Source organism: Macaca mulatta, chromosome 15, assembly GCF_049350105.2.
Source record: "Macaca mulatta isolate MMU2019108-1 chromosome 15, T2T-MMU8v2.0, whole genome shotgun sequence".
In the NCBI taxonomy this organism is placed as follows: domain Eukaryota; kingdom Metazoa; phylum Chordata; class Mammalia; order Primates; family Cercopithecidae; genus Macaca; species Macaca mulatta.
The window spans coordinates 19,076,475-19,101,576 of NC_133420.1; the positions used below are offsets into that span (position 1 = coordinate 19,076,475).

At 45.0% G+C, this 25,102-nt stretch overlaps 1 protein-coding gene and 1 long non-coding RNA gene across 24 annotated transcripts in view; one reads left to right on the forward strand and one right to left on the reverse strand.

Moving 5' to 3' along the window:
• SPTAN1 (spectrin alpha, non-erythrocytic 1) overlaps positions 1 to 25,102 on the reverse strand; it is an 85,757-nt gene that overhangs the window by 42,974 nt on the left and 17,681 nt on the right. For 14 of the 23 annotated variants that reach the window (XR_013404653.1, XR_013404652.1, XM_077965632.1 and 11 more), the window contains 20 exon segments: positions 20,119 to 20,259; positions 19,263 to 19,409; positions 17,493 to 17,626; positions 17,176 to 17,320; positions 16,943 to 17,097; positions 16,202 to 16,337; positions 14,708 to 14,809; positions 13,447 to 13,584; positions 12,319 to 12,429; positions 11,351 to 11,428; positions 11,057 to 11,212; positions 10,622 to 10,826; positions 9,931 to 10,112; positions 9,375 to 9,618; positions 9,062 to 9,184; positions 7,958 to 8,175; positions 5,955 to 6,047; positions 4,427 to 4,561; positions 2,362 to 2,510; positions 950 to 1,009 (listed from right to left, as the gene is read on the reverse strand). Coding sequence is in view for 18 of the 23 variants with exons in the window: in XM_077965632.1 (XP_077821758.1) it covers positions 950 to 1,009; positions 2,362 to 2,510; positions 4,427 to 4,561; positions 5,955 to 6,047; positions 7,958 to 8,175; positions 9,062 to 9,184; positions 9,375 to 9,618; positions 9,931 to 10,112; positions 10,622 to 10,826; positions 11,057 to 11,212; positions 11,351 to 11,428; positions 12,319 to 12,429; positions 13,447 to 13,584; positions 14,708 to 14,809; positions 16,202 to 16,337; positions 16,943 to 17,097; positions 17,176 to 17,320; positions 17,493 to 17,626; positions 19,263 to 19,409; positions 20,119 to 20,259 (2,852 nt within the window). In the remaining 5 variants the exon portion in view is untranslated. 23 annotated transcript variants of the gene reach the window in all.
• On the forward strand, positions 21,116 to 22,819 carry LOC144335080 (uncharacterized). The gene is made up of 2 exons (XR_013405521.1): positions 21,116 to 22,567; positions 22,666 to 22,819. It is a non-coding gene; the product is annotated as an uncharacterized LOC144335080 (long non-coding RNA).

Sequence of the window (25,102 nt, forward strand, 5' to 3'; positions counted from 1 at the left end):
AAGAGATATGCACACACTGTTCACAACTAGGTGGCTAGAACAGCCAGGCACACTTATCTCCAGGCCAATTCTGCACTTATAACAACACAACCACAAATGACTGAAACCAAGCGCTTAGCACAGTAACACAGGGTTCATGCAACTACAGTGGAGAGATGAAATGAATTTGCTGGGCAGAATGTATACAGAGGGTTTTTTTTTTTGTCTTTTATAATTCTCTGAATAGCCCCCAGGCTGGGGTGAGGTGGGGGAAGGTACACCGAGCTTTAAAATATCCTCATACAGGATGTTTTATCTCCATATTAGTAGGACATTTCTAAAATGATACATTCAGTTCTCAGAAAGTTTTGGCAAGTTCGGAAGGAAAATCAGGCACATTACTGAGTATCTCTGTGCCATTCTGTTACTTGAAAGATTTCTTAAGAATCAAAGGATATTCTAACCCTCGGGAACTAAAACACAAAAGGCTGAAATACTATCTTTGAACATGAAAACAACAAACAATAAAAAACTAAAAGTTAAAAAAAACTAGAATCACCATCAAATCTAAGTGTCCCAAAGTGAAATAAAAAAGCAATGAGTTACCAAGAATCACAACACTTTAAGAGAAGCATATGATTTCCTTCCTACTAGGGAAAACTACAGAACAAGCCTTCAGGTTTGCTGCTGATAGTGGCTGGTCCACCACAAAAACCAACAGGAGGGGGAACCAACACCACTCTGAACACACAGCTGCACACGGAAGCAACCAATGAGATAAGCAGTCATCAACCAACACAGCTGCACCGCGACCTCTTCCCTTGTGAGGCAAAGCTGCTGCACAGACAGGCAGTTCCTCCCACCACCTCATCTTTCTGGATGAACAAAGGCCTTCAAGAGAAGCGGCAGAGGGAGAATGGACAGGGTAGCAGTGGACACTGGTGCTCTGCAAGACTCTCAGCCTACTCACAGTTCTTCCACCTGCTTCATACGCAGAGATACACTGCCGGCCTCCTTAGTTATGCGTGTCCTGCACAGAGGGGGCACAGCAAAAGCATGCACAAATTAGTGGGATTAATCCACAGGGATGAAAGGCGGCAGCTCCGACTGGTGCCATGATGGTGGATGCTTAATGTTGGGAAAATACGGACTCATTCAACAGCTCTAAGGAGCACTCTAAGCCATGAGTGAAATGACAGTAAAGAAATAACAGGAAAATTACAGGGTTAGTTCACCTTCATTTTCTTGACAGGTCTGCCATGCTTAAGGCAGATTTTCCTGTACTGAAAACACTGGTAACTTCACAGAGCAAGGTCAGGGAACAGACTGGACTACCCTTAGAAAGACATTTTACTGAGAGCTAACAAGCAATTTAGCCATATATTTGATCTACTTTTTCCTCTTATATTTATGACCCAGACTGCTGGTAAGAATACAAACCAAGGCCGGGTACGGTGGCTCACGCCTATAATCCCAGCACTTTGGGAGGTCAAGGCGGGCAGATCACGAGGTCAGGAGTTTTAGACCAGCCTGGCCAACACAGCGAAACCCCGTCTCTACTAAAAATACAAAAATTAGCTGGGTGTGGTAGCACATGCCAGCAGTCCCAGCTACTTGGGAGGCTGAGGCAGGATATCGCTTGAATCCGGGAGGTAAGGTTGCAGTAAGCCAAGATCATGCCGCTGCACTCCAGCCCGGGTGACAGAGCGAGACTGTCTCAAAAAAAAAAAAAAAAGAATATAAACCAAAACCTTCCATTCTTATCTCAATAATAACAGAATCTATAAGTGGACAAATAACTCTGATCTTACTGAGGATCACTGGAATCCAAAAATTCCACTATTCTACCCAAACTCTAGTGGGAATGTATTTCCTGGATACTTCTCAAGTGTCCAAAACTGCTGATTCCACTAGTGGAGTCAGAAATACCCTGAAGGAGGGACACAGGGCAATATGGGGGCTCAGCTACAGGAAAGAGAACAGAGCCATTTCATTACAAAATTCCATTCTCAGAACTCAAAGCTATGGCAGAGAGAAGCTCTGAAAGCAGCTTTTCAAAGTGGACAGGGCTGTAGGGGTGTAGAATCTGAATATCCAATTTCGAAAAGCATCTCAAACCAAAAGACAAATGGCAATGATTAGAAAAATTCTGTTTAGGAAAAACTCATGAACACTGGTGGAAAAAAAACAAAGCAAAATAAGTCATCAGTCAGGGATTTGAGACCCAAACAGGGAGGTCTGTGGGCTCAAAGTGGGGTGGAGACAGCAGGAGGCATGCAGGTGGGCTCCAGGAGCCTCAGGACACGCCTAAGCTTCGGCCCATGTGGAACAGAGTACGCCTGTGGGACGCCTGGTCCTTGTGGCCCCCGGTGTCATCCTTACTGATTGTCAATCTGCTCCTGCCGTAGCGCTATGCTGCCTTGCTCCTCCAGGAGATTCTCCCGGGAGGCTGACTGGGCGGGGTCCAATTTCTTCACGTAAGCAGCTGGCACAAAACCCTGACGATCGTTCACTTCCACTTTCCACCAATCCTAAAGAAAAAAGACAGAGAACTGAAAACAAATTCCTTCTCTGAGACAGAGAATCCAAGGAGGTCATGTGTGTGCACACACAAGACAGCATTAATTAAGAGGCCCAAAACAATATTAAAGTCACTTTGCATAAGGTCTGATAATTCAGTCCCTTCCTCACCTACCACACCCACAGAGGGTCATAGGCAGAAGAGCAATGCTGCCTGCCACCAAGGCCAGGCTTCTCTCCACTTAGATGCTCCAGAACTGTGCTATTTAACACTGGAGCCACCAGCCACATGTGCCCACTGAACTTTCATTGAGTTAGAACTTTTTATTTTTGAAATGGAGTCTTGCTCTATCACCAGGCTGGAGTGCAGTGGCACCATCTTGGCTCATTACAACCTCTGCCTCCCGGGTTCAAGTGATTCCCCTGCCTCAGCCTCCCAAGTAGCTGGGACTATAGGCGTGCGCCACCACGCCCAGCTAATTTTTTGTATTTTAGTAGAGACGGGGTTTCACCATGTTGGCCAGGATGGTCTCGATCTCCTGACACTGTGATCCACCCGCCTCAGCCTCCCAAAGAGCTGAGATTACAGGCGTGAACTACCACGCCTGGCTTTTTTTTTTTTTTTTTAAATATAAATAGAGATGAGGTCTCAGGCCAAGCACGGTTGCTCACACCTGTAATCCCAGCACTTTGGGAGGCTGAGGCGGGCACATCAAAAGGTCAGGAGATTGAGACCATCCTGGCTAACATGGTGAAACCCTATCTCTAATAAAAAATACAAAAAATTTGCTGGGCGTGGTGGTGGGCGCCTGTAGTCCCAGCTAGTTGGGAGGCTGAGGCAGGAGAATGGTGTGACCCCGGGAACCGGAGCTTGCAGTGAGCTGAGATCGCACCACTGCACTCCAGCCTGGGCAACAGAGCAAAACTACATCTTAAAAAAAAAAAAAAAAAAAAATGAGGTCTTGCTATGTGCCCCAGGTTGGTCTCGAACTCCTGGGCTCAAGCGATCCTCCCGTCTAGGCCTCCCAAAGTGCTGGGATTACAGGCGTGAGCCACTATGCCTGGCCTCATCGAGTTATAATTCAATTAAATAAAACACTCAGTTGTACTAGCCATATTTTAAGGGCCCACTATCACACGTAGCTAGTAGTTACTGCAGAGGCAGCACAGACACCTTACATTTCCACCATCACGGAAAGTTCTACTGGGCAATGCTGCTTTATATAAACCAAAGCTAGACCACAAGTTGGTTTAAGTTTAAATTAGAATCAATAGAAAGATAAGAATCACAGGATTCCTCAAAGTATCATGACAAGGATAAATAAGGTGTGGGAGTGGGAATAAATTGGCTCTTAAAAATGGCCAACGACATTTCTCCAGCCTTAACTAAAACGGAAGGCAGGCCTCTTTCAGGATCAGTCAGATAATCTGTGGACGCTTCAAGGCCACCGTCAATTCAGAGTGTGTTAGGGAAGAAAGGCTGATGGACCAGGATGGATTTATTACTGTCATTATTTAGCCTGGAGAAGACAAAGCCTGCGGGGTGAGGTCACAGCTGTCTCCAATGATCTGCTGGGCTGAGATGTAGCCTGTAGTCTGGAGTAAGAACCAACAGGTCCAAGTTATACAGCAAACTTTGGCTCGACAGGTCAAGAATTCCACCTAGAGATACTCAATAGTGAAAATAAGCTATCCTTCTGAGCGTGATTATCTATGCTTCTTGCAGGTATTCAAGAAGACAGATTAACTTCTTGATCATACACAGTACTGCATAAATGTATATCATGTCGGGGACTGGTAAGGAAACTTCTCTCTTTGAATTCTAAGCCTTTTCATTTCAGGGAGACACACAACCCACAGAAACCCAACTGAGCATACATGGAGGTGCTAGTGAGGAACAAACACGCAGCCACTCTCTGTGCCTTGCCTTGTTGGTGCTGTTGAGTAAGGTAAGGATATCTCCCTTCTTCATGGTGACCTCTCGGGGACTCTTCTCCTGATAGTCGTAGAGAGCCAAGACCAGCTCCTTCCCAGTCTCGTCATCCATGGGGGCCACTTGTTGCTAAAAATCCAAAGAAAGGGCAAACATTGTAAAAACAGGTCCACGCTGAGTCATCTAAGTACACAGCAGTTTCAAATGTCACCAGCTGTACCAAATTTACCAAATACACACTCATGAGAATTCTTCACTGAAGCTACCAATAAAATCTGATCCAAGAACTTTAAATTTTTGGTATCTTTAAAAAAAAATCTCATTTTGGCTGGGCGCAGTGGCATACACCTGTAATCCCAGCACTTTGGGAGGCCAAGGCAAATCACCTGAGGTTGGGAGTTTGAGACCAGCCTGACCAAAATGGAGAAACCCCATCTCTACTAAAAATACAAAATTAGCCAGGTGTGGTGCATGCCTGTAACCGCAGCAACTTGGGCTGAGGCAGGAGAATCACTTGAACCTGGGAGGTGGAGGTTGCGGTGAGCCAAGATTGTGCCACTGCACTCCAACCTGGGCAACAAGGGTGAAACTCTGCCTCAAAAAAAAAAAAAAAAATCTCATTTTAAATTAGGGCCGGGCACGGTGGCTCATGCCCACAATCCCAGCATTTTGAGAGGCTGAGGCGGGCGGATCTTGAGGTCAGGAATTTGAGACTAGCCTGGCCAACATGGTGAAACCCCATCTCTACTAAAAATACAAAAATTAGCTAGGCGTGGTGGCGGGCACCAATAATCCCAGCTACTCAGGAGGCTGAGGCAGGATAACTGCTTCAACCTGGGAGGCACAGGTTGCACTGAGCTGAGATCGTGACACTGCACTCTAGCAAGACTTCATCTCCGCCAGGCGCGGTGGCTCACGCCTGTAATCCCAGCACTTTGGGAGGCCGAGGCGGGCAGATCACGAGGTCAGGAGATCGAGACCATCCTAGTTAACACAGTGAAACCCTGTCTCTACCAAAAATACAAAAAATCAGCCGGGCGTGGTGGCAGGCGCCTGTAGTCCCAGCTACTCAGGAGGCTGAGGCAGGAGAATGGCGTGAACCTGGGAGGCGGAGCTTGCAGTGAGCCAAGATCGCGCCACTGTACTCCATCCAGCCTGGGTGACAGAGTGAGACTCCATCTCAAAAAAAACAAAAAAAATTTTAGCTGGGCATGGTGGTGAACACCTGTAATCCCAGCTACTCGAGAAGCTGAGTCAGGAGAATCGCTTGAACCTGGGAGGCAGAGGTTGCAGTGAACCAAGGTCGGCCGCTGCACTCCAGCCTGGGTGACAGAGTGAGACTTTGTCTCAGAAAAAAAAAAAAAGTCTCATTCTAAACTCTCTGTAAACCTTTGTCACAAGAGTTAATAGCAGAGTCAAATGCTGCCTATGATAGGAACATCTGTTGACAGCATCTGGATCCTTCCACTTTCCCAGCCCCCAAGGCCTCCCTCCAGTAACCCATAAACTGTTACAGGTTTACCCGGCAGGACTGTGCTTGTTCTCGCAAAGCCTGGATGCTGCTGCCATAGGCACTGAGATCTGACATCAAAGCTTCGTGTTTCTTCAGTAGAGCCTGAAACCAAAACCACACGTGGAGCACTGCACAGGGGCTGAAGCCTCCCATCCTCCACTGCCTCACCAACCTGCCATCCTGCCTCAACAGCCTTTCTCAGTTACACAATGACATGATCACCTCCTGCCCTTCTTACAGTGCTAATACCATTTTCAAAGTTTTTCAGGTTTCCCATATTTTGGGACAATCATATATATTATGATTATAGCCTACTCATCCTGGTCTGGGCACAGTGGCTCATGCCTGTAATCCCAGCACTTTGGGAGGCTGAGGCAGGCAGACAGCTTGAGCCCAGGAGTTCAAGACCAGCCTGGGCAACATAGTGAAACCTCATCTCTACAGAAAATACAAACATCAGCCAGATGTAATGGTGCATGCCTGTATTCCAAGCTACTCAGGGGACTGAGGAGGGAAGACTGCTGAGCATAGGAGGTCAAGGCTGTAGGGAGTCGTGATCGCATCACTGTACTCCAGCCTCAGAGACAGAACGAGCGCGGTGCCACATGCCTGTAATCCCAACACTTTGGGAGGCTAAGGCAGGCAGATCACTTCAGGTCAGGAGTTCAAGACCAAACTGGCCCATGTGGTAAAACTCCATCTCTACTAAAAATACAAAAAAAATTAGCTGGGTGTGGTGGCGGGTGCCTATAATCCCAGCTACTCGGGAGGCTGAGGCAGAAGAATTGCTTGAACCCAGGAGGCAGAGGTTGCAGTGATCCGAGATTGTGCCACTGTACTTCAACCTGGATGACAGAGTGAGACTCTGTCCTAAAAAAATAAAAAAGGAAAAATTCAACTCATTCTAGTTTTTGTGAAGATTGGAAAGAGCTAGGTACAGGAACTATACCTAGACCTTTATGAATAAAATTTGAAAATTTTAGTCAAAAAACAGATAACCATAAAAGTACATCTATGTATATATGTGTGCATGTTGGTATGTGCGTATATGTGCACATTGGTATGTACATGTGTATGCTGGTATGTTTGTAGCTACGTATATGCGTATGCGTGCATGTTGGTATGTTTGTATGTAAACACACATACGGTTTCACATAGATGAAACAAGAATGGCAAATGTTAATGGTTGAAGGTGAGTGACAATCATCTTCTCTCTCCTTTAGGTATGATTAAATTTTCATAATAAAAAGTAAAAAGGCCAGGTGCGGTGGCGCAAGCTGTAATCCCAGCACTTTGGGACGCCGAGACGGGCGGATCACGAGGTTAGTAGATCAAGACCATCCTGGCTAACACGGTAAAACCCCGTCTCCACTAAAAAATACAAAAAAACTAGCCAGGCGAGGTGGCGGGTGCCTGTAGTCCCAGCTACTCGGGAGGCTGAGGCAGGAGAATGGCATAAACCCAGAAGGCGGAGCTTGCAGTGAGCCGAGATCCAGCCACTGCACTCCAGCCTGGGCGACAGAGCAAGACTCCATCTCAAAAAAAAAAAAAAGTAAAAAATGGGCCAGGAGGGGTGGCTCATTCCTATCATCCCAGCATTTCAGGAAGCCTTGGCAGGAGGATCGTTTGAGGCCAGGAGTTTGAAACCAGATGGGACAACATAGTGAGACCCTATCTCTACTAAAAATAACATTAAAATTAAAAAGCGTAGCTAGGCCTAGTGCTACCTGCCTATAGTCCCAACTACTTGGGAGGCTGAGGCAGGAGGATCGCTTGAGTCCAGGAGTTTGAGGCTGCAGTGAGCCACAATTATACCATTGCATTCCAGCCTGGGCAACAGTGAGACCCTGTCTTAAAAAAAAAAACGAAGTACAAAATGGATTCCAAAACATCTTTAAAAACAATCATTGTGATGCACAGCTCCCATGCATCACTACTTCTCCTAACTTCCTTCTCAGTACAAGCCCTGTTCCACTTCCTTGGCAGGTAAGATGCTTCCCAAGCCTGGTTACCTCAGCAGAGTCTTCGTCCTTTCCATAGTCAGTGCTGCCCACAATGGGTTCTTTCTCCCGCATCCAGGATTCGGCCTCATTAGCATCAGCAAAGTACTGCTGGGCCTGCAGAGAGTCCTCCAGGTCCTGCCGACGCTGGGAGGCTTTGGCTTTCAGCGCTTCCCACTTTTGGTTCAGCTCGTGAAGCTTGGCCTTCACATCCTCTGCAGCAAAATGGCCTGGAAGGCGGGTAGGAAAAGAGGGTAACAAAAACTATGTTGACACATTACAGAAGGACAAAAGGAAGTTTTTCTGTGTGTTCACGGCACTTTCATTACTGTTTTGGTGAGCTGTGCCCTTTCATAATTCCAATTTTTTTGAGAGGCTCAGGTTCTAACCCTTTAAAGGACTGTTTCATTTTTTGCCTCCTCAAACCATGACCTCTACCTAGACTCTAAGAAGCAGATACTGCAAGTTGGCATTAGTGATAGTATCATAAAGACTAGTAACAGTACCGCTGCAGCACTCAGTTACTGAGACTGGCATGTGCAGGCCCTCTTTCAGCTCTTTCCCTACTTGGTTTCACTTACTCACTACTGCGTCAGGAGAGGTGTTGTCATCCCCATTTCACAGATAAGAAATTCAGGCTCAGAGCCGGGCACGGTGGCTCACAGCTGTAATCCCAGCACTCAGAGAGGCTGAGGCAGGTGGATCATCTGAGGTCAGGAGTTCAAGACCAGCCTGACCAATATGGTGAAACCCCGTCTCTATTAAAAATACAAAAATTAGCTGGGTATGGTGGTGTGTGCCTGCAGTCCCAGCTACTTGGGAGGCTGAGACAGGAGAACTGCTTGAGCTTGGGAGGCAGAGGTTCCAGTGAGCTGAGATCGCACCACTGCACTCCACCTTGGGTGACAGAGTGAGACTCCGTCTCAAAAAAAAAAAAAAAAAAGGTAAATTCAAGCTCAGAAAGGTAAGGTGTGGTCAGGTCGTACAGTCAGTAAAGAATTGGGATGGTATTCAGCCCCAGAGCCCGGTCTGTTACGCCCACATGGCCATGCCCTTGGCAAGAAGGGGAGATACAAGGAGCAGCGCCAAGCCACATCACTGATGCCAATTACTCACCTTCCTCCACCATGGCATTCCCCTTCTGTGTAACTGCTTTGATGCGTGGTTCATGTCCAGCAATTTCTGCTTGTAAGGCTTGATGTTTCTTTAGCAGATTCTGGACCCCAATCAAATCCTTACCTGAAAGCAGACACCACTCCCCAGTTATCCAACCATGAAGAGAAAAGTTAGCACTGATTTGTCATCCGTAGCTACCACCATGGTTCCAGTTCGATAAACTTGACCCTGCCCATCCTGACATGCATCCCCTCTATGCTACAACAGCATAGCCTTTCCCAAGTTGATTCCTACCTGAGGGAAGCAGACTGACCTCTATTTGTAGATGCGGCAATGGGCTCTTTCTCTCGAATCCACGTCTCCTCATCCTCAACATCCCGGAAGAGCTGCTGCAACCGCAGAGAATCAGCCAGCTTCTGCTTCCGGGCAACCATGGGCTCCTTGAGTGCCTCATAGCGAGCCACGAGGGCTTCCTGTTTCTTCTTGATGTTTTCTGCATCAAAATGGCCAGCATCTTGGAACTGGCGGGCCTGAATGGTGATGCCATCAATTCGGTCCTGGCAATGTGAAAGGACAGAGCTGACATTACTTTGGGTGTGGTTTTATCGTACACAAAGAAAAGTTGATAAGGTCTTTTTCCCACCCCTAAGAGTATTCTTTCTGCTAGTTCCTTCCTTCATCTGAGGCTCCTAGAAAGCTCTAAGGGATGATATTTAATTTGAGCAGAAGCACATGTAGCACAGAGTAATCTAAGAAAATCAACACATTTCATCCCTCCCAAAACTCATTTAGTCTGAAATTACTGGCTTTTCCTCCCTCCTATGGTTTCTGCATTCACTTGCCCAACCACAGCCCCCAGCTCACACTACCTGGTGAGCAGCCACATCTGCCTCTAGTAGGGCATGTTTCTTCTGGAGGTTCTGCACATTGGTAAGATCTTTGCCGTAATCATCCGAAGCCAAGTGACCTTCTACTTCATACAGCCACAATTCAATATCCTCAACATTGCGATTAAATTGCTGTTGCTGGTTGGCTTCACGAAGCTTTATTCCTATGGAAGGAGGCAAGTTTAATTTTGTATTGCTTAGCATTACCTTTCTGACGACACTGCCCATGAACAGTAGCATCTTAGTGAAGAATTATATAGATCAGAGTTTTATTCCTTCACTTACATCACAAAGGGAAAGAAAATATCAATTGCAGCCCCTGCTCTACCATCTCAAGGTTGAACTGGAAGCATTCTAACCCCCTTGAGATACAAGGACACTGGAGAATTAGTAAATGCCCTTGGCTCTCAGCTGAACTTTAATTTTCAGCAATGAGGCCCAATTCTGTTCCTTCTCACTCAGACTCCCTCACCAACCAGTATGCTCAACTACATTTACCAAACTATTATCAAGAACTTAAGCCAAGTAATTCCTACACAGGAAATTATCCCTAACGCCAAAGTCATCCACTTCACCTTACTTTAGGGGTATATGTCCCTAAAATACTTCATAGAAAGGGGTATTTAGTTCCTCAAACATGCATGTCACAATCCAATGGAACATCTTCTCTTACCTTTCAGTTCAGTGGCCTCTAGCAGTTTCTTCCACAAACTGATCACCTCATTCATACGAGCTGCTACTTCATCCTTGGCATAGTGGTTGACATCAATCAGTTTTTGGCCAGCTTTCTCCAAGGCATCAATTCGGCTCTGGTTTGCTGAGAGCTCAGCCTCAAAAGCCTGATGCTTCTGTACTTTTCCTTGTAGGTTGGATGGATCCTGCCCATAAAAGAAAGAAGGGGATTCTTTCTATCTAAACCTGAGTATGTCAAGTTCCCTTGCATTACCTTTATACTTATCTTTATGGAGGAATGTATAAAACAGTTGGCTTACATTAAGTAGTGTGGTTTTTGGAATCCCTTATTTTGTCCTTTAGCTATCATTTATTTGTGAGAGCTGTGTTTAGCTTACTAATCAAGTGCTACACAGCAACACTAATAGTACATTACTTTATAAGCTTCATCTGTGGCAGTTTTCATCTTCTCATTGACCCAACTCTTGAGCTCATCAGAATCACGGAAAAACTGCTGCAAATGGAACGAATCGGCTAGCTGGGCCCGGCGACGCATGGCTCTCTCGTGAAGGGCATTGCGGCGGCTCAACAGCTGAAAGACAAGGATCCCCTGTAAAGTCTCTAGTGTTTATGCCCAAAGGGATGTCCAGTTGAAGAGACTTAACTGGAACATCTCAGAAGAGAGACCCACATACCAAAAAGGAAAAGCATGAAGAACCTACAAACTTACAGCATCTCGGCGAGTGGCCACATCTTCCATTGCATAGTGGTTGTTCTGAATTAGCTTGGTTGCAAATTCATCTAATGCCTAGGAAGGAAGATAAAAGTTATTCATTGGTAAGCACATTAGTCCTGAGCTTGGCCTCTAGAGAAAAGTAATGGCTGAACAGATCATAAAACACACCAAACTTTAACATAGGTCAAGGTTTTCACCCAAAGGTTGGTGATGACATTTTTCTCACAACTTTTCAGATTTTGCTTGATGTTATCAGTTACATATCTTAAGACTGCGCTACCTCCATTCAAGACTGGAGACACCAGTTGTGCCACCATCTCCTGGCAGGGGTCAAATACAGGTTAACAGCTTTCCAAATTCTTATTTCTAAGATGTATTTTCAATGGGAAGAGTACCTCTTTTTTTTTTGAGACTGAGTCTTGCTCTGTCGCCCAGGTTGGAGTGCAGTGGTGCGACCTCAAATCACTGCAAGCTCCGCCTCCCAGGTTCACACCATTCTCCTGCCTCAGCCTCCCCAGTAGCTGGGACTACAGGTGCCCGCCACCACGCCCGACTAATTCTTTGTATTTTTAGTAGAGACGGGGTTTCACTGTGTTAGCCAGGATGGTCTTGATCTCCTGACCTTGTGATCTGCCCGCCTCAGCCTCCCAAAGTGCTGGGATTACAGAAGTGAGCCACTGCACCCAGCCAAAAGTACCTCTTAATATTAACCCTGACCTACTTTTAATGAAGGGTACAAACTTAAAGAAGTTTGGAGGTTTCCATTAAGGAAATCATTTTTCCATAAAGTTGTATTATGTCTTCAACGAGATAGCATGTCATCCTTGTGAAAGTTTAAGCACCCACAGGAGTGCTCTGCATATGAATCTTTCACCAAATCTGTTCAGAATCCTTCCAGGGAAAGAGACTCTGGCTTACGATAATAAGGGTCATTTGAAAGCACTGACAAGAAGGGATCTTACTGTAATCTTTTCCTCCTGGGCACTAAGGGATTTCTCAAAGTCTTCATGCTTCTTAAGAAGTGCTTCCACACTATCCAAGGAATCTCCCAAGTCTTCATTCAACAGGAACGCCTTGCCAAAGGAAACAAAGTGTTCAGAATAATGTCCTATTCCTTTGATCTTCTAAGACTGTGAAGCAAAGGGTATTTTGGCCAAAATACAAAAAGAAGGAAAGACATTTTATGGCTGTTAAACTTCTAAGATCTCTTCTAGGAAGTTTAAAGTCCTTTTGGATTTTTTTTTTTTTTTTTTTTTTTTGGAGACGGAGTCTCGCTCTGTCGCCCGGGCTGGAGTGCAGTGGCCGGATCTCCGCTCACTGCAAGCTCTGCCTCCCAGGTTTACGCCATTCTCCTGCCTCAGCCTCCCGAGTAGCTGGGACTACAGGCGCCCGCCACCTCGCCCGGCTAGTTTTTTGTATTTTTTAGTAGAGACGGGGTTTCACTGTGTTAGCCAGGATGGTCTCGATCTCCTGACCTCGTGATCCGCCCGTCTCAGCCTCCCAAAGTGCTGGGATTACAGGCTTGAGCCACCGCGCCTGGCCAAGTCCTTTTGGATTTTTTTAAAATCAATCCAGTAAAGTCATATCATGAAATCCTTGTTCCACATTCTATTGAAACTTCTCTTACATAGCTTTTGTTGCTTCTATTAGATTTAGATGGCACATAATGCTAAAGTGTTTTTTGTGAGACAGGATCTTGGTCTACTGAACAGGCTAGAGTGTGTGGTACGATCATAGTTTGCTGTAGCCTTGAGTTCCTGGGCTCAAAGGATACTCCCATTTCAGCCTCCCAAGGTGCTGGGATTATAGGAGACAGCCACTGCACCTGGCAATGCTAAGTTCTAAGAAAAAAATCTCAAAACATTTTACATCACACTAATCTGAAAAGCTGGGGCCTTTTCTGAAGGCCTTGCAATCTCAGCAGAGAGAGATGCCGGCAGAGCCGAGAGAAGCTTGCTCAATTCCCCCTCTTCAATGGATTCAGAACTAACATGGTACCGATGTCCTAAAACAAAACAAGCACACTACCCGAGGAGACAAAATACAGGTCCTTCTTCTCCCACACTGACAAGGCTTTGCTCACAGATTACCTCCTGCTTGCTCATCCAGTTGTCCACCTGCTCAGTGTCCCGGTAGAAGAGCTGCAGGTCCATGCACTGCTCGTACTGCTGCCTGCGCAGCTCCCACAGCTCCAGCAGCGCTGCTCTCTCCTCGGAAAGGATGGTCAGCTTGGGGGCATAGGAGACATGGTCAGGGAGATGAGGTCAGCCCCAATGCCTCCGAGGCAGACAGAACAGCTAGCCTGGAATTCCTAATCCTAGTGCTAATCTTCAGGCCTTTTTTCTGATTTGCAAAAGGGGAAAAACAACATTCATGTTGTATGTGCATGTTCAATATAAAAGGGATGGCCTATTTTAATTAATCTAGAATCAATTTATTGCCACATGATCACAAATGACTTTAGGTAAAAATAGTAAGTAAACTCCCGGGTAGAAGAAATAGGGCATCCATTTAAAAGTGAGGCAGTATAAATGGAGTAGGGACTCTCCACTGAGAAATGTCAACTGAGTGGGTGCTCTATAACATATGGAAAATAAATTCAGAAACCCCCAAGACTTTAGGCTCCGAAGCTACTAATGACAAGTCTTTGAAATGTCTTCTTTTACTCTATGTAATATTAGAAAATATAGAAATCATTATTTATCTAATGTTCCTAGGCAATTTTATACTCTGAGATACTTCAAAACTTACATACATACATATTTTATTTTACTTTCTTTTTTTTTTTAGAGACAGGTTCTCACTCTGTCACTCAAGCTGGAGTGCAGTGGTGCAAATCATAACTCATTGTAACTTTGAACTCCTGGGTTCAAGCAATTCTCTCGAGTAGCTAGGACTATACGAATGTGCCACCATGTCTGGCTAATTTATCAATTTTTTGTCAAGATGGGGTCTCACTATGTTGTTCAGGCTGGTCTCCCATTCCTAGTCTCAAGCAATCCTCCTGCCTTGGCCTCTGAAAGTGCTGGGGTCACACCACATCCGGCCTATGTATCATTTTATAAAAATGTGTTTCCTCTTTGCTGCAACTCCTAATGCAAGACTCAGCTCAATACAAAAAGTCCCTGTAAGTAGGAAACGTGCCACACATGCCCCAAATAAGGAGGACTGTCTCTCAGGAAATCAGCACACTACACATATACCTTCTTTTTAAATCTCTGCAGAAAAAGAAAAGTTTCTCACATATCATGGTGAATGCAATGTCTGGATATTTAAGGATGAATAATAGCTTTCAGAGACTTAGTGAAAGATGTAATTTGCTCCTCAAAAGCTCCATTTCTCTTCTCTTACCTTCTCCCTCACTTCATCTGAGGCGTAATGACCAGCAGCAAGCAGTGCCTGCCCAGATTCATCTGCAGATTTGAAGCTGTCTTCATGAGCATCAATTTCACCCTACAGGGGAAAAAAACAAAGCCATGATTTATGCCTAGCATCTTACAAAATGAAAACAAGGTGTTGCATTTTACATAAGCATTATAAGCCAGACTATGATATCTAAAACAAGGAACAAAATGAAAGATTAGGCCAGGTTTCCTAATACATAATCAATCTAGGTCATCAAATGTGAGAGTATCACTCACTGATGAAGTCCTTTTCCAAATGGCTTTTCAGGTCACCTGTTGTTTGTCAAGGTTCCACACATTCACATGGGTCTGAGCTCTCTTTCGTTCCAGTGCTCTGTCTTCTTTGTGCCAAATGGACTTGTTTACTATTATTTTATAGAACCTGGTAGGGTGAGTCCCTCCCTGGCCCCACCATGATCTTCAACATTGTCTCAACCTTTTTAAAATTTTTTTCTTCCAAATCAGTTTTGGAATCAGCTCATCTCATTGCAAAAAGAAACACACACATACACATATACCTGCTGAGCACTTGACTAGAACTGAATTAACTGTATATATCCTGGTGGGAATTTATACCTTCACAAAAGATCGTTCTATCTGTGCACTAGATAAATAATTCTCTCTATTCAGTTTTTATTTAATGCCTTTTAACAAAGTTTTATAGTTTTTTCCACAAATGTCTTACACACTTTTGTTAGATTTATTCCTAAGTACTTTATATTTTCTGCTCTAATAAGTAGTATTTTTAAAAATTACGTTTCTGTTGCTAGTGTAGAGAAACGTTTGACTTTCAGTATATTGATTTTGTATCTAGCACATTAAAACCTCTCAGTTTTTTTTTTTTTTTTTTTTGAGAGACGGAGTTTCACTCTTGTTGTCCAGGCAGTAGTAGAATAGTGCGATCATGGCTCACTGCAACCTCTGCCTCCCGGGTTCAAGCGATTCCCCTGCCTCAGACTCCTGAGTAACTGGGACTACAGGCATGTGCCACCAAGGCCAGCTAATTTTTGTACTTTTAGTAGAGACAGGGTTTCATCATGTTGGCAAGGATGGTCTTGATCTCTTGACTTTGTGATCCACCTGCCTTGGCCTTCCAAAGTGCTGGGATCATAGGCATAAGCCACTGTGCTCAGCCCAACAAATACTTTTTACATCACAAAGGATCAACGTGCCAAGTAGCAGCACTTCTATCTCGCCAGAGCTTGTCTGCTGTTTGCTTTTATGGACCACAGTGAACTTCTTCACACTGAACTGAGTTAAGCCTCTATCAGAAGCAGGTAGACCAGGTCTCCAAAGGCAAAACCAACCACAATCCTTATGATGAGAGACACCTGTGAATAACGTGGTACCAACTCCAACTACAGGCCTCACCCAACATTGATATACTGTTGCATTATAAGCTAAAATCTTCACTTCTGGAAGATGCTGGAGATACTATTACCTTGTGCTCTTGGTGTCTATCTAGCAGGGCTTCAGCCCCAGCCACATCATTGGCAAGCTCATCTGCATTGATGAGGGCTTTCATCTCAGTCACCCAGCTGGTGAGGTCACGGAAGTCAGCAAGGAAGCGTTGAAGCCTAGGAAAAGCCAAAGGAAGACATTATGTTTCCAGCAGAGGTTCCAGGGTGGAAAATGGCCTCCCTAAAGCTCCGAATTCTATGTTCTCAAATGTCTAACAAATTATACAAACTCTAGTTCTGGGAAATATGAAATTCTACCAATCTAGACTGTGAAGGAAAGCAAGAGAAGGCTGAAATCAACGCTTTAAAACTTAGGTTCTGTCCATCACTATAAAGCCCCAATCCTGTCCCACATTTCCAACTTCCTTGTTATTCCCAGGTTCAACCCTTGGCTAGTAAGAAGCATTCTTTTCCTTTCCAATCTGGTTGTAATAAGGTATTTAATGTGATACTCAGATACTTAAGGGGATATTTCCATTCTATCAGTCATAATGCAGTGATGCAGAATAGAAGAATTTATGAAGTTGTAAATAGCATACACATACTACACATGATACAGTTGCCAGTCTCCAAACAGAGAGAACATAGGTAAGAAGTGATTTGCATTGGTAGGTGATACCTGACACTTCCACAGAACACAGAACAGACCCTTAACTCTGCTATTCCTGCTTCCTAAAAAGAAGTTAAATGATACTGGTTAAGACCTGGAGCATTATTTGCACCTGTATGAATCATTGAGCCGTGCATGTCTCTCTGCCGCCAAGGTGCGGATCTGCTCCCAGTTTGTAATCAGTTCCTCTCGCTTCACTTGAATCTGTGTTGCACTCAGAGGGTGGGACTGTTGCAGGCGGTCAGCCTCAGCACACAGGGCTTTGACCTAGAAATGAACTCCGTCAGAACTATTCTCCTGACCCTTGGTAACTTATTTACAGAATCAGCTGCTTGTAAAACCCACCTTGTCTTCTAGAGCAGCAAGATCTCTCTCTAGACCCTCGTGCTTCCGAAGCAGAGCCTGAACACTTGCCAGGTCTCGGCCAAAATCATCAGAGGCCATTAACTGCTCCTTTTCCTTAATCCAACTGATAGTCTCATCCACATCCCTACAGAACAAAGGCACCAGTTAATCCACAGCAATGACATCTCCCTAGAACTAGGAACACTCCATGGGACCAAGGCCCAGTCAGCCCTGACAGCTCACCAGCACATGCCCTGTGCTTCACAACTCCCCTCCAGGTTGAGGCCCATTCCCCAAAGCCCACTCTGGCTTGACACCTGTTAAAGCGCTGAACTTCAGCTGCCCCAAAGAGCTTCCCCTGCCTCTGCAGAGCCAAGCCCTTCAGCCGCTGCCAGGCTGCATTGACTTCATCCTGCTTAGTCTTGATCAGTTCCTCCTCAGGGTGCTGCTCCTAAACAAGGAAGAGAAGAGACTGGATTTGTACACAACTTCTGGCTTCTCCAACTAGTTACCCTGGGGTTGGTTCCTTGACGTATCTTAGCAAATCACCACTCTGATGTTAATAAATAGTTTGGCTGTAACTTTGTGGTAGCTTTATCCATGTACTCATCTACCCTAACTGCTTGAAAATTTGGTATTTCAGATGTTCATGAGGCTGTTAAGCATTCTTGTACATAAACATAATTTTCAGGGCTTAAGAGTTTGTTCCTGGCTTTAGACTGAAGACATTTCTTTTTTTCTTTTTTGAGACAGGGTCTTGCTATGTTACCCAGGCTGGTCTCAAGTGATCCCGTCTTGTCAGCCTGGGTCTGGGTAGAGTAGCTGGGTCTACAGGCAGATGCCACTGCATCCAGCTTAGAGACATTTCTTTAAAAGTATCCTTCCCTACCAACCACATTTTGGTGTTTTTAAAAATACGATATAAAGTAATAAAGTGAAGCATTCAGGGTTCTTGTGTTTTTTTTTTTTTTTTGAGACGGAGTCTCGCTCTGTCGCCCAGGCTGGAGTGCGGTGGTGCAATCTCCACTCACTGCAAGCTCCGCCTCCTGGGTTCACGCCATTCTCCTGCCTCAGCCTCCCGTGTGGCTGGGACTACAGGCGCCTGTCACCGTGCCCGGCTAATTTTTGTATTTTTAGTAGAGACGGGGTTTCACCGTGTTAGCCAGGATGGTCTCGATCTCCTGACCTCATGATCCGCCCATCTCGGCCTCCCAAAGTGCTGGGATTACAGGCGTGAGCCACCGCGCCCGGCCGCATTCAGGGTTCTTGAATCCATTTGGGATACCATGGGTTTGGCCTGACTACTCTTCTCAAGCTCAACCGTAGGAAAGCCTAGGGTTTGGAAAGGTAACACATCTGTCACTGTGGAAGGGTGAGATATTTCTGAGGAATGCCGGGTATTCTTTCTCTTAATCATAGACCAGAAAAAGGAAACAAGTACCAGCCTGTAAGCAGATGTATACATTTAAAATTTGTACCCCCCCAAATCAAATTTCCCTAAAAGTAAAAACTCTCGGGTTGTGAGTACTTGATGTCCGTGGAACCCTTTGGACTCAGAGTGGAAGCAGCTTACAGGATTGTACACGTGGGCACTGGGGAAGGGTTATCATTCCCTCTTCACAGGCTCCAGCGCCAGAGTGGAGAGCCTATTCACGACAAGGTTCTCTCAGGCTCCCAGGAGAGCCCAGGGAAGCTTCAAGTAAAAAAGGAAGGCAAGAGCCCTAAGGCATTGGTGGACATCTGCCAATACTAACTTAGCATTCACCACCACACCCTCGTCTGAGAAACCCTGAGACCTAGCTTCAGCAGCCCAATAAAAGCTTCACCCAGCCCTACCCAGAAGTGGGTGGAGGAAACAGATCACATGAACTCTGCCCTTCCTGCCAAAGGCAACACATTAAAAAGCATCTTCCACTTTAGGACTAATCGGTATTGTGCCTTATACAGCTAAACAAAACGCTTTAGACATGCTTACAAAAACTTGCTCAATCAAAAATTAGGGGACCAATCATCAAAATTTTCTCCTGAATATACTAAACAGTTAACATAATAATGTTGTGAGAAACACACAGCACTTTGCTATTTACCTGTATAAGTTTGGCAGCAAATTGGTTCACTTCATTAACTCTTTCTTCATGAGCAGCCATATCTGTTTGAAACTCTTCAAATTTCTTCTGTAAAACCTCTACATGCTCCAGATCCTGGCCCAGCTCTTCAGAAGTAACAATTGCTTCCTATTCAGGGACCATAAGAGAGCCAGAGTCACCAACCAACATTTGTTTTTTTTGTTTGTTTGTTTTTTTTTTTTTTTTTTTGAGACGGAGTCTCGCTCTGTCCCCGGGCTGGAGTGCAGTGGCCAGATCTCAGCTCACTGCAAGCTCCGCCTCCCGGGTTTACGCCATTCTCCTGCCTCAGCCTCCCGAGTAGCTGGGACTACAGGCGCCCGCCACGTCACCCGGCTAGCTTTTTGTATTTTTTAGTAGAGACGGGGTTTCACCCTGTTAGCCAGGATGGTCTCGATCTCCTGACCTAGTGATCCGCCCGTCTCGGCCTCCCAAAGTGCAGGGATTACAGGCTTGAGCCACCGCGCCCGGCCTCCAACATTTGTTAACAATGGCTTCCAGAAGCATGAAACAGACACATTAGGGATGGAGCCATGTTAGCTTTAATGGATACGGTTTTCTCTGTGGTTTGTGATTTTAGTTCCTCCCATAGAAAGTTAACAGGCTGAGCTCAGAGCATTTCTGTCTCAGCGACTCCAGGCTTCAGAGTTACAGAATAGCGCATACACCCAGAGAGCAGCTGGAGAGACAGCAATCCCACTTCCACCCTTTCCCTTAAAATGGCCGTATCTGTGCTAACACTGGGTCTCACTACAGATCACAGAGGAGTCTCTTCCTTTCTCTGAGTAAGGCTTAGCAAACCTTTCTTCTCAAAACGTGCCTTGTCATTGATCCAGTCCATCACGTCCTCACATTCCCGTAAGTACTGCACCAACTTCTGGGCCTGCAGCAGTTTGATTCCTTTCTCTCGCATCTTCTCCAGAAGTAATTCCCACTGGCGGTGCAGCTCCATCAAACGGGTCTGAAAGTTTCAAATCAGAGTTTTAATCAGATCACAAGTGGCTCTGTGGGATCTGGCTCTGACAAGTTAGAGACTTTATGGAGCTCTGAATAAAAATATTTTTAAAAGATAATCCCTAAACTGAGAGGAAATAGTAAATTTAACTGGGAGTAGGGAAAAGTCCACAGTTCAGACTGGTTTGGTGGTCTTCAAGTTACAAGTAGGTAGATTTACTCTAGTTTACATCAGGAAAATCATTATCATTTATATTATTAATAATATCTTTATATTTCATTTATTTATGATATATTTATATTGTAAAGTTACATATATTTTAGTATTACATAATAGTTAATAGGTACACAATTGATACTATTAATAATTATTATTAAATTATTAGAGTGGAATTCCTAATCCAGAAGACTACTGGGGAAGGAAAAATGAGGAATTAATGTGTAAACTGAGCTGAAATTACTGAAGGATGTATTCCAAATTCATGCAGATAAAAAAAAAAACAAAAGAAGAGGTCCTATAGGCATCATCAATGTAAAAATTATGAGGTGCAACAGGAAAATCTTGTTATAAAAGTAGAAAAGGGGAGGCTGGGCGCAGTGGCACTTTGGGAGGCTGAGGCGGGTGGATCACGAGGTCAGGAGTTCGAGACCAGCCTGGCCAGCATGGTGAAACCCTGTCCCTACTAAAAGTACAAAAATGAGCTGGGTGTGGTGGCACGCACCTGTAATCCCAGCTACTCGGAAGGCTGAGGCAGGAGAATCACTTGACCCCAGGGAGGTAGAGCTTTCAGTGAGTAGTGATTGCGCCACTGCACTCCAGTCTGGGCGACAGAGCGAGACTCCGTCTCAAAAAAAAAGTAGAAAAGGAGGGGGTGCAGTGGCTCACTCCTGTAATCCCAGCACTTTGGAAGGCTGAGGTGGGCAGATCACGAGGTCAGGAGTTCGAGACCAGCCTGGCCAACACGGTGAAACCTCTACTAAAGTCTCTACTAAAAATACACAAATTAGCCGGGCGTGGTGGCACACACCTGTAATCCCAGCTACTTGGAAGGCTGAGGCAGGAGAATTGCTTGAATCTGGGAGGTGGAGGTTGCAGTGAGCCAAGATTGTGCCACTGCACTCCAGCTCTGGGCGACAGAGCAAGAATCCATCTCGGGGAGAAAAAAAAAATAGTAGAAAAGATGGGGTCCTGAAAAGTCATCAGCTATCAAAAAGGATTCCTGATAGAAAAAATTTTGAACCTTCTGTGAAAAGACAGTATGCAGTACATCTCAAGTGAGGTTTACTTCAAACTTCACCCAAGTGGCAGCCACAGGATCAAACATACTCAGCTCCCAGCATCTTTGGGTTCTCATAACACAGGCCCAGTAAGGACTTATCAAGCATTGGAGGAAACTGGTAATCAATGCAAGATTAGATGATGCATTCTGGTATTCCAATCCAACCTCAATGCCTTGATTATGCCTACCCAAGATACTGGGAGTTTCTGTACAACACTGACAGACATAAGTAAAACAAACAAAGAGATTTAAACACTAACAGAAAAGAAGTCTGGGATCCACCCATGATTGAGATATCACTCCTAGCAAAATGAAAACTTGAAAACCATGGGACAGTCAACATGGGTGGATTCTCTTAGAAACAAGTATGAATGTTTTACTTGAAAGGAGAAAGCAGCAGAGGAATACATGCTCACACAATTCACTTCCACCACTGTTGGTAAAACTGTGACCCCACCACTGAGAAAGAAGTGAAAGGCACTCCAAAGCAAGGGGGCAAAGGCAACCGACAGCAAGTCAATACTCCACCTACTCGGATGTGGGACCCGATGTGGGTGGCGGTGACTATGGGGCGCCACGCTGTCCGGTATGGTGTGAAAGTCTAAACCAGTGACAGACAGGTTATCCAGGACACAGACATGCCCTCACATGCCACCCACCTTCCTCTACTACCACTGCCTGCCAAACTAAGTAATGAGTTAGGAGACCAAATAAATGACCAAGCCAAGATCACCATAGTAACTGTGAGCATGAAAGTAAAGATGAAATGAGAGCTCCTGCTCAAATTAAAAATGAGGCCACAGAAGACTAGAGAAAATCCTCTCACATTCAAGTCAACTGTCCATCTCACATATTTCATTTTTACACCCTCAAGGAAAGAACTAGGGCAAGGCCTGTCCCAGTACTGGAACCATTTTCCCATTGCTGATGTGTCTGATCTTGTAAATACTGCAGGTAAGAGAGAGTCCAGCTTCACAGCCTTACTATTATTTGAGAGTGTGAGTGGGCAGGGAGGCAGGTGCGCTTCATAAACATGTGGAAAGCTGATGGGGTGGAGACGCAAGCCTGGTTCTGACTCAGGTGGATTTCTCAATAGGGACATAAGCAAGCAACAGGAGCCTTCAGAGAAGTAGATGGTGGAAACATTAAGCAAAGAAGACAGGAATGAAGTACAGGTCGGAAAAACAAAGCACATAGGCTGGGTGCAGTCGCTCACACCTGTAATCCCAGCACTTTGGGAGGCCGAGGCAGGTGGATTGCTTCAGCTCCAGAGTTCAAGACCAGCCTGGGCAACATGGCAAGACCCCTATCTCTACTAAAAATACAAAAAAATAGCTCAGCATGGTGGTGCGTTCCTGTGGTCCCAGCTACTCGGGAGGCTGAGGTGGGTGAACCGCTTGAGCCTGGGGGAAGGAGGTTGCAGCTAGCTGAGATTGTGCCATTGCACTCCAGCTTGGGTGACAGAGCAAGACCCTGTCTCAAAAAAAAATAATAATAATAAATTAAAATTTAAAAAAATAGTGATGACTGGACAAAGAAGGGGACAGAGGAAATTCCAGTTCAGTCATCTATCAACTGTATGACTTTGGGCAAGTTACTGAAATTCTCTGAGACTCAGTTTCTACTCTCACATAACAGGGAAATAATGACCACTTTGCACACTTACTGTGAAGATTAGAGGTTAACAAAGTATCTATACATAAATAGCTCCTAATACCTACTCAACAAACTATATTTAATAAGTTTTTTAAAATTACTTTTTTTTTTTTTTTTTTTACTTTTTTCAGACAGAGTTTCGTTCTTGTTGCCCAAGCCAGAGTACAATGGCTGGATCTCAGCTCATTGCAACCTCTGCCTCTTGGGTTCAAGCGATTCTCGTGCTTCAGCCTCCCAAGTAGCTGGGATTACAGGCACACACCACCAAACCCGGCTAATTTTTTGTATTTTTAGTAGAAACAGGTTTTTACCATGTTAGCCAGGCTGGTCTCAAACTCCTGACCTCAGATGATTTGCCCATCTCAGCCTCCCAAAGTGCTGGGATTACAGGTATGAGCCACACTGTGCCAGGCCTTTTTTTTTTTTTCCCCCCAGGCAGTCTTGCTCTGTTGCCTAGGCTGAAGTCCAGTGGTGCAATCATGGCTCACTGTAGCCTTGACCTCCCAGGCTCAAGTGATCCTCCCACCTCAACCTCCCCAGCAGCTGGGACTACAGGTGTGCACCACCACGCCCCGCTAATTTTTTAATTTTTTTGTAGAGACGAGGTCTCACTATGTTGCCCAGGCTGGTTTTGAACTCCTGAGCTCAAGTGAGCCTCTTGCCTCAGCCTTGGCCTCCCAAAGTTCTGGGATTACAGGTGTGAGCCACCACGCCTGGCCAGTTAACAGTATTGTTAATGTTGCTTTAATAAGCTGTCCAGGCCAGGCGTGGTGGCTCACGCCTGTAATCCCAGCACTTTGGGAGGCCAAGGCGGGCAGATTACCTGAGGTCGGGAGTTCGAGACCAGCTTGACCAATATGGAGAAACCCCATCTCTACTAAAAATACAAAATTAGCTGGCTGTGGTGGCACAGCACATGCCTGTAATCCTAGTTACTCAGGAGGCTGAGGCAGAAGAATCACTTGAAACTGGGAGGTGGAGGTTGCAGTGAGCCAGGATTACGCCATTGCACTCCAGCCTGGGTAACAAGAGTAAAACACCATCTCAAAAAAATAAAAATAATAATAATAATAATAAATCATCTGGGCTGGGCACGATGGCTCATACCTGTAATCCCAGCACTTCGGGAGGCCGAGGCGGGCAGATCACCTGAGGTCAGAAGTTCAAGACCAACCTGGTCAACATGGTGAAACCCCATCTCTACTAAATAAACAAAAATTAGCCGGGTATGGTGGTAGGCACCTGTAATCCCAGCTACTTGGGAGACTGAAGCAGGAGAATCGCTTGAACCTGGGAGGCAGAGGTTGCATTGAGCCGAGATCTTGCCATTCTGCTCCAGCTTGGGCAACAAGAGCAAAACTTCGTCTCAATAAACAAATAAATAAATAGGCTGTCTAAACAGGGCAGAGGGTACTAATAGACATAAATAAAGTCAGCTTTGGGTCCTCCTCCCTTCCCCCTTGATTAATTACTGAAGCCAAACACTTGATATCTGTCTAATGTTCCCATCTATAAGCTGGTTACATATTCTACTACAGAGGTGCCTCATTCACTCTGGGAAAACAACTTCTATCCCTGGATAGAATAATAAGACATACTGATCTCATTTACTCTAAGACTGTATATAAAATAGTGGGAAGATGGGCAGATAAATATCTGTATTTAATTGCAGACACATACTACATTGCCCAAATGGGTTAAATGTTATTAAATGTCATATGATATTTGGAATTCACTTTTATTTCCTATTTACAGTCATCATTATTAGTAATAGTTAATAATTATTCATCATACATCTCAGGGCTAATTGTAAGTCCTTAATATGAGACTGCAGAGTATTGCCAAGCAAACGTGAGAAAACAAATATTTATTGTTGAAAATGAGTAGACTGGATCCTCAGTGAAAGAATCCTCC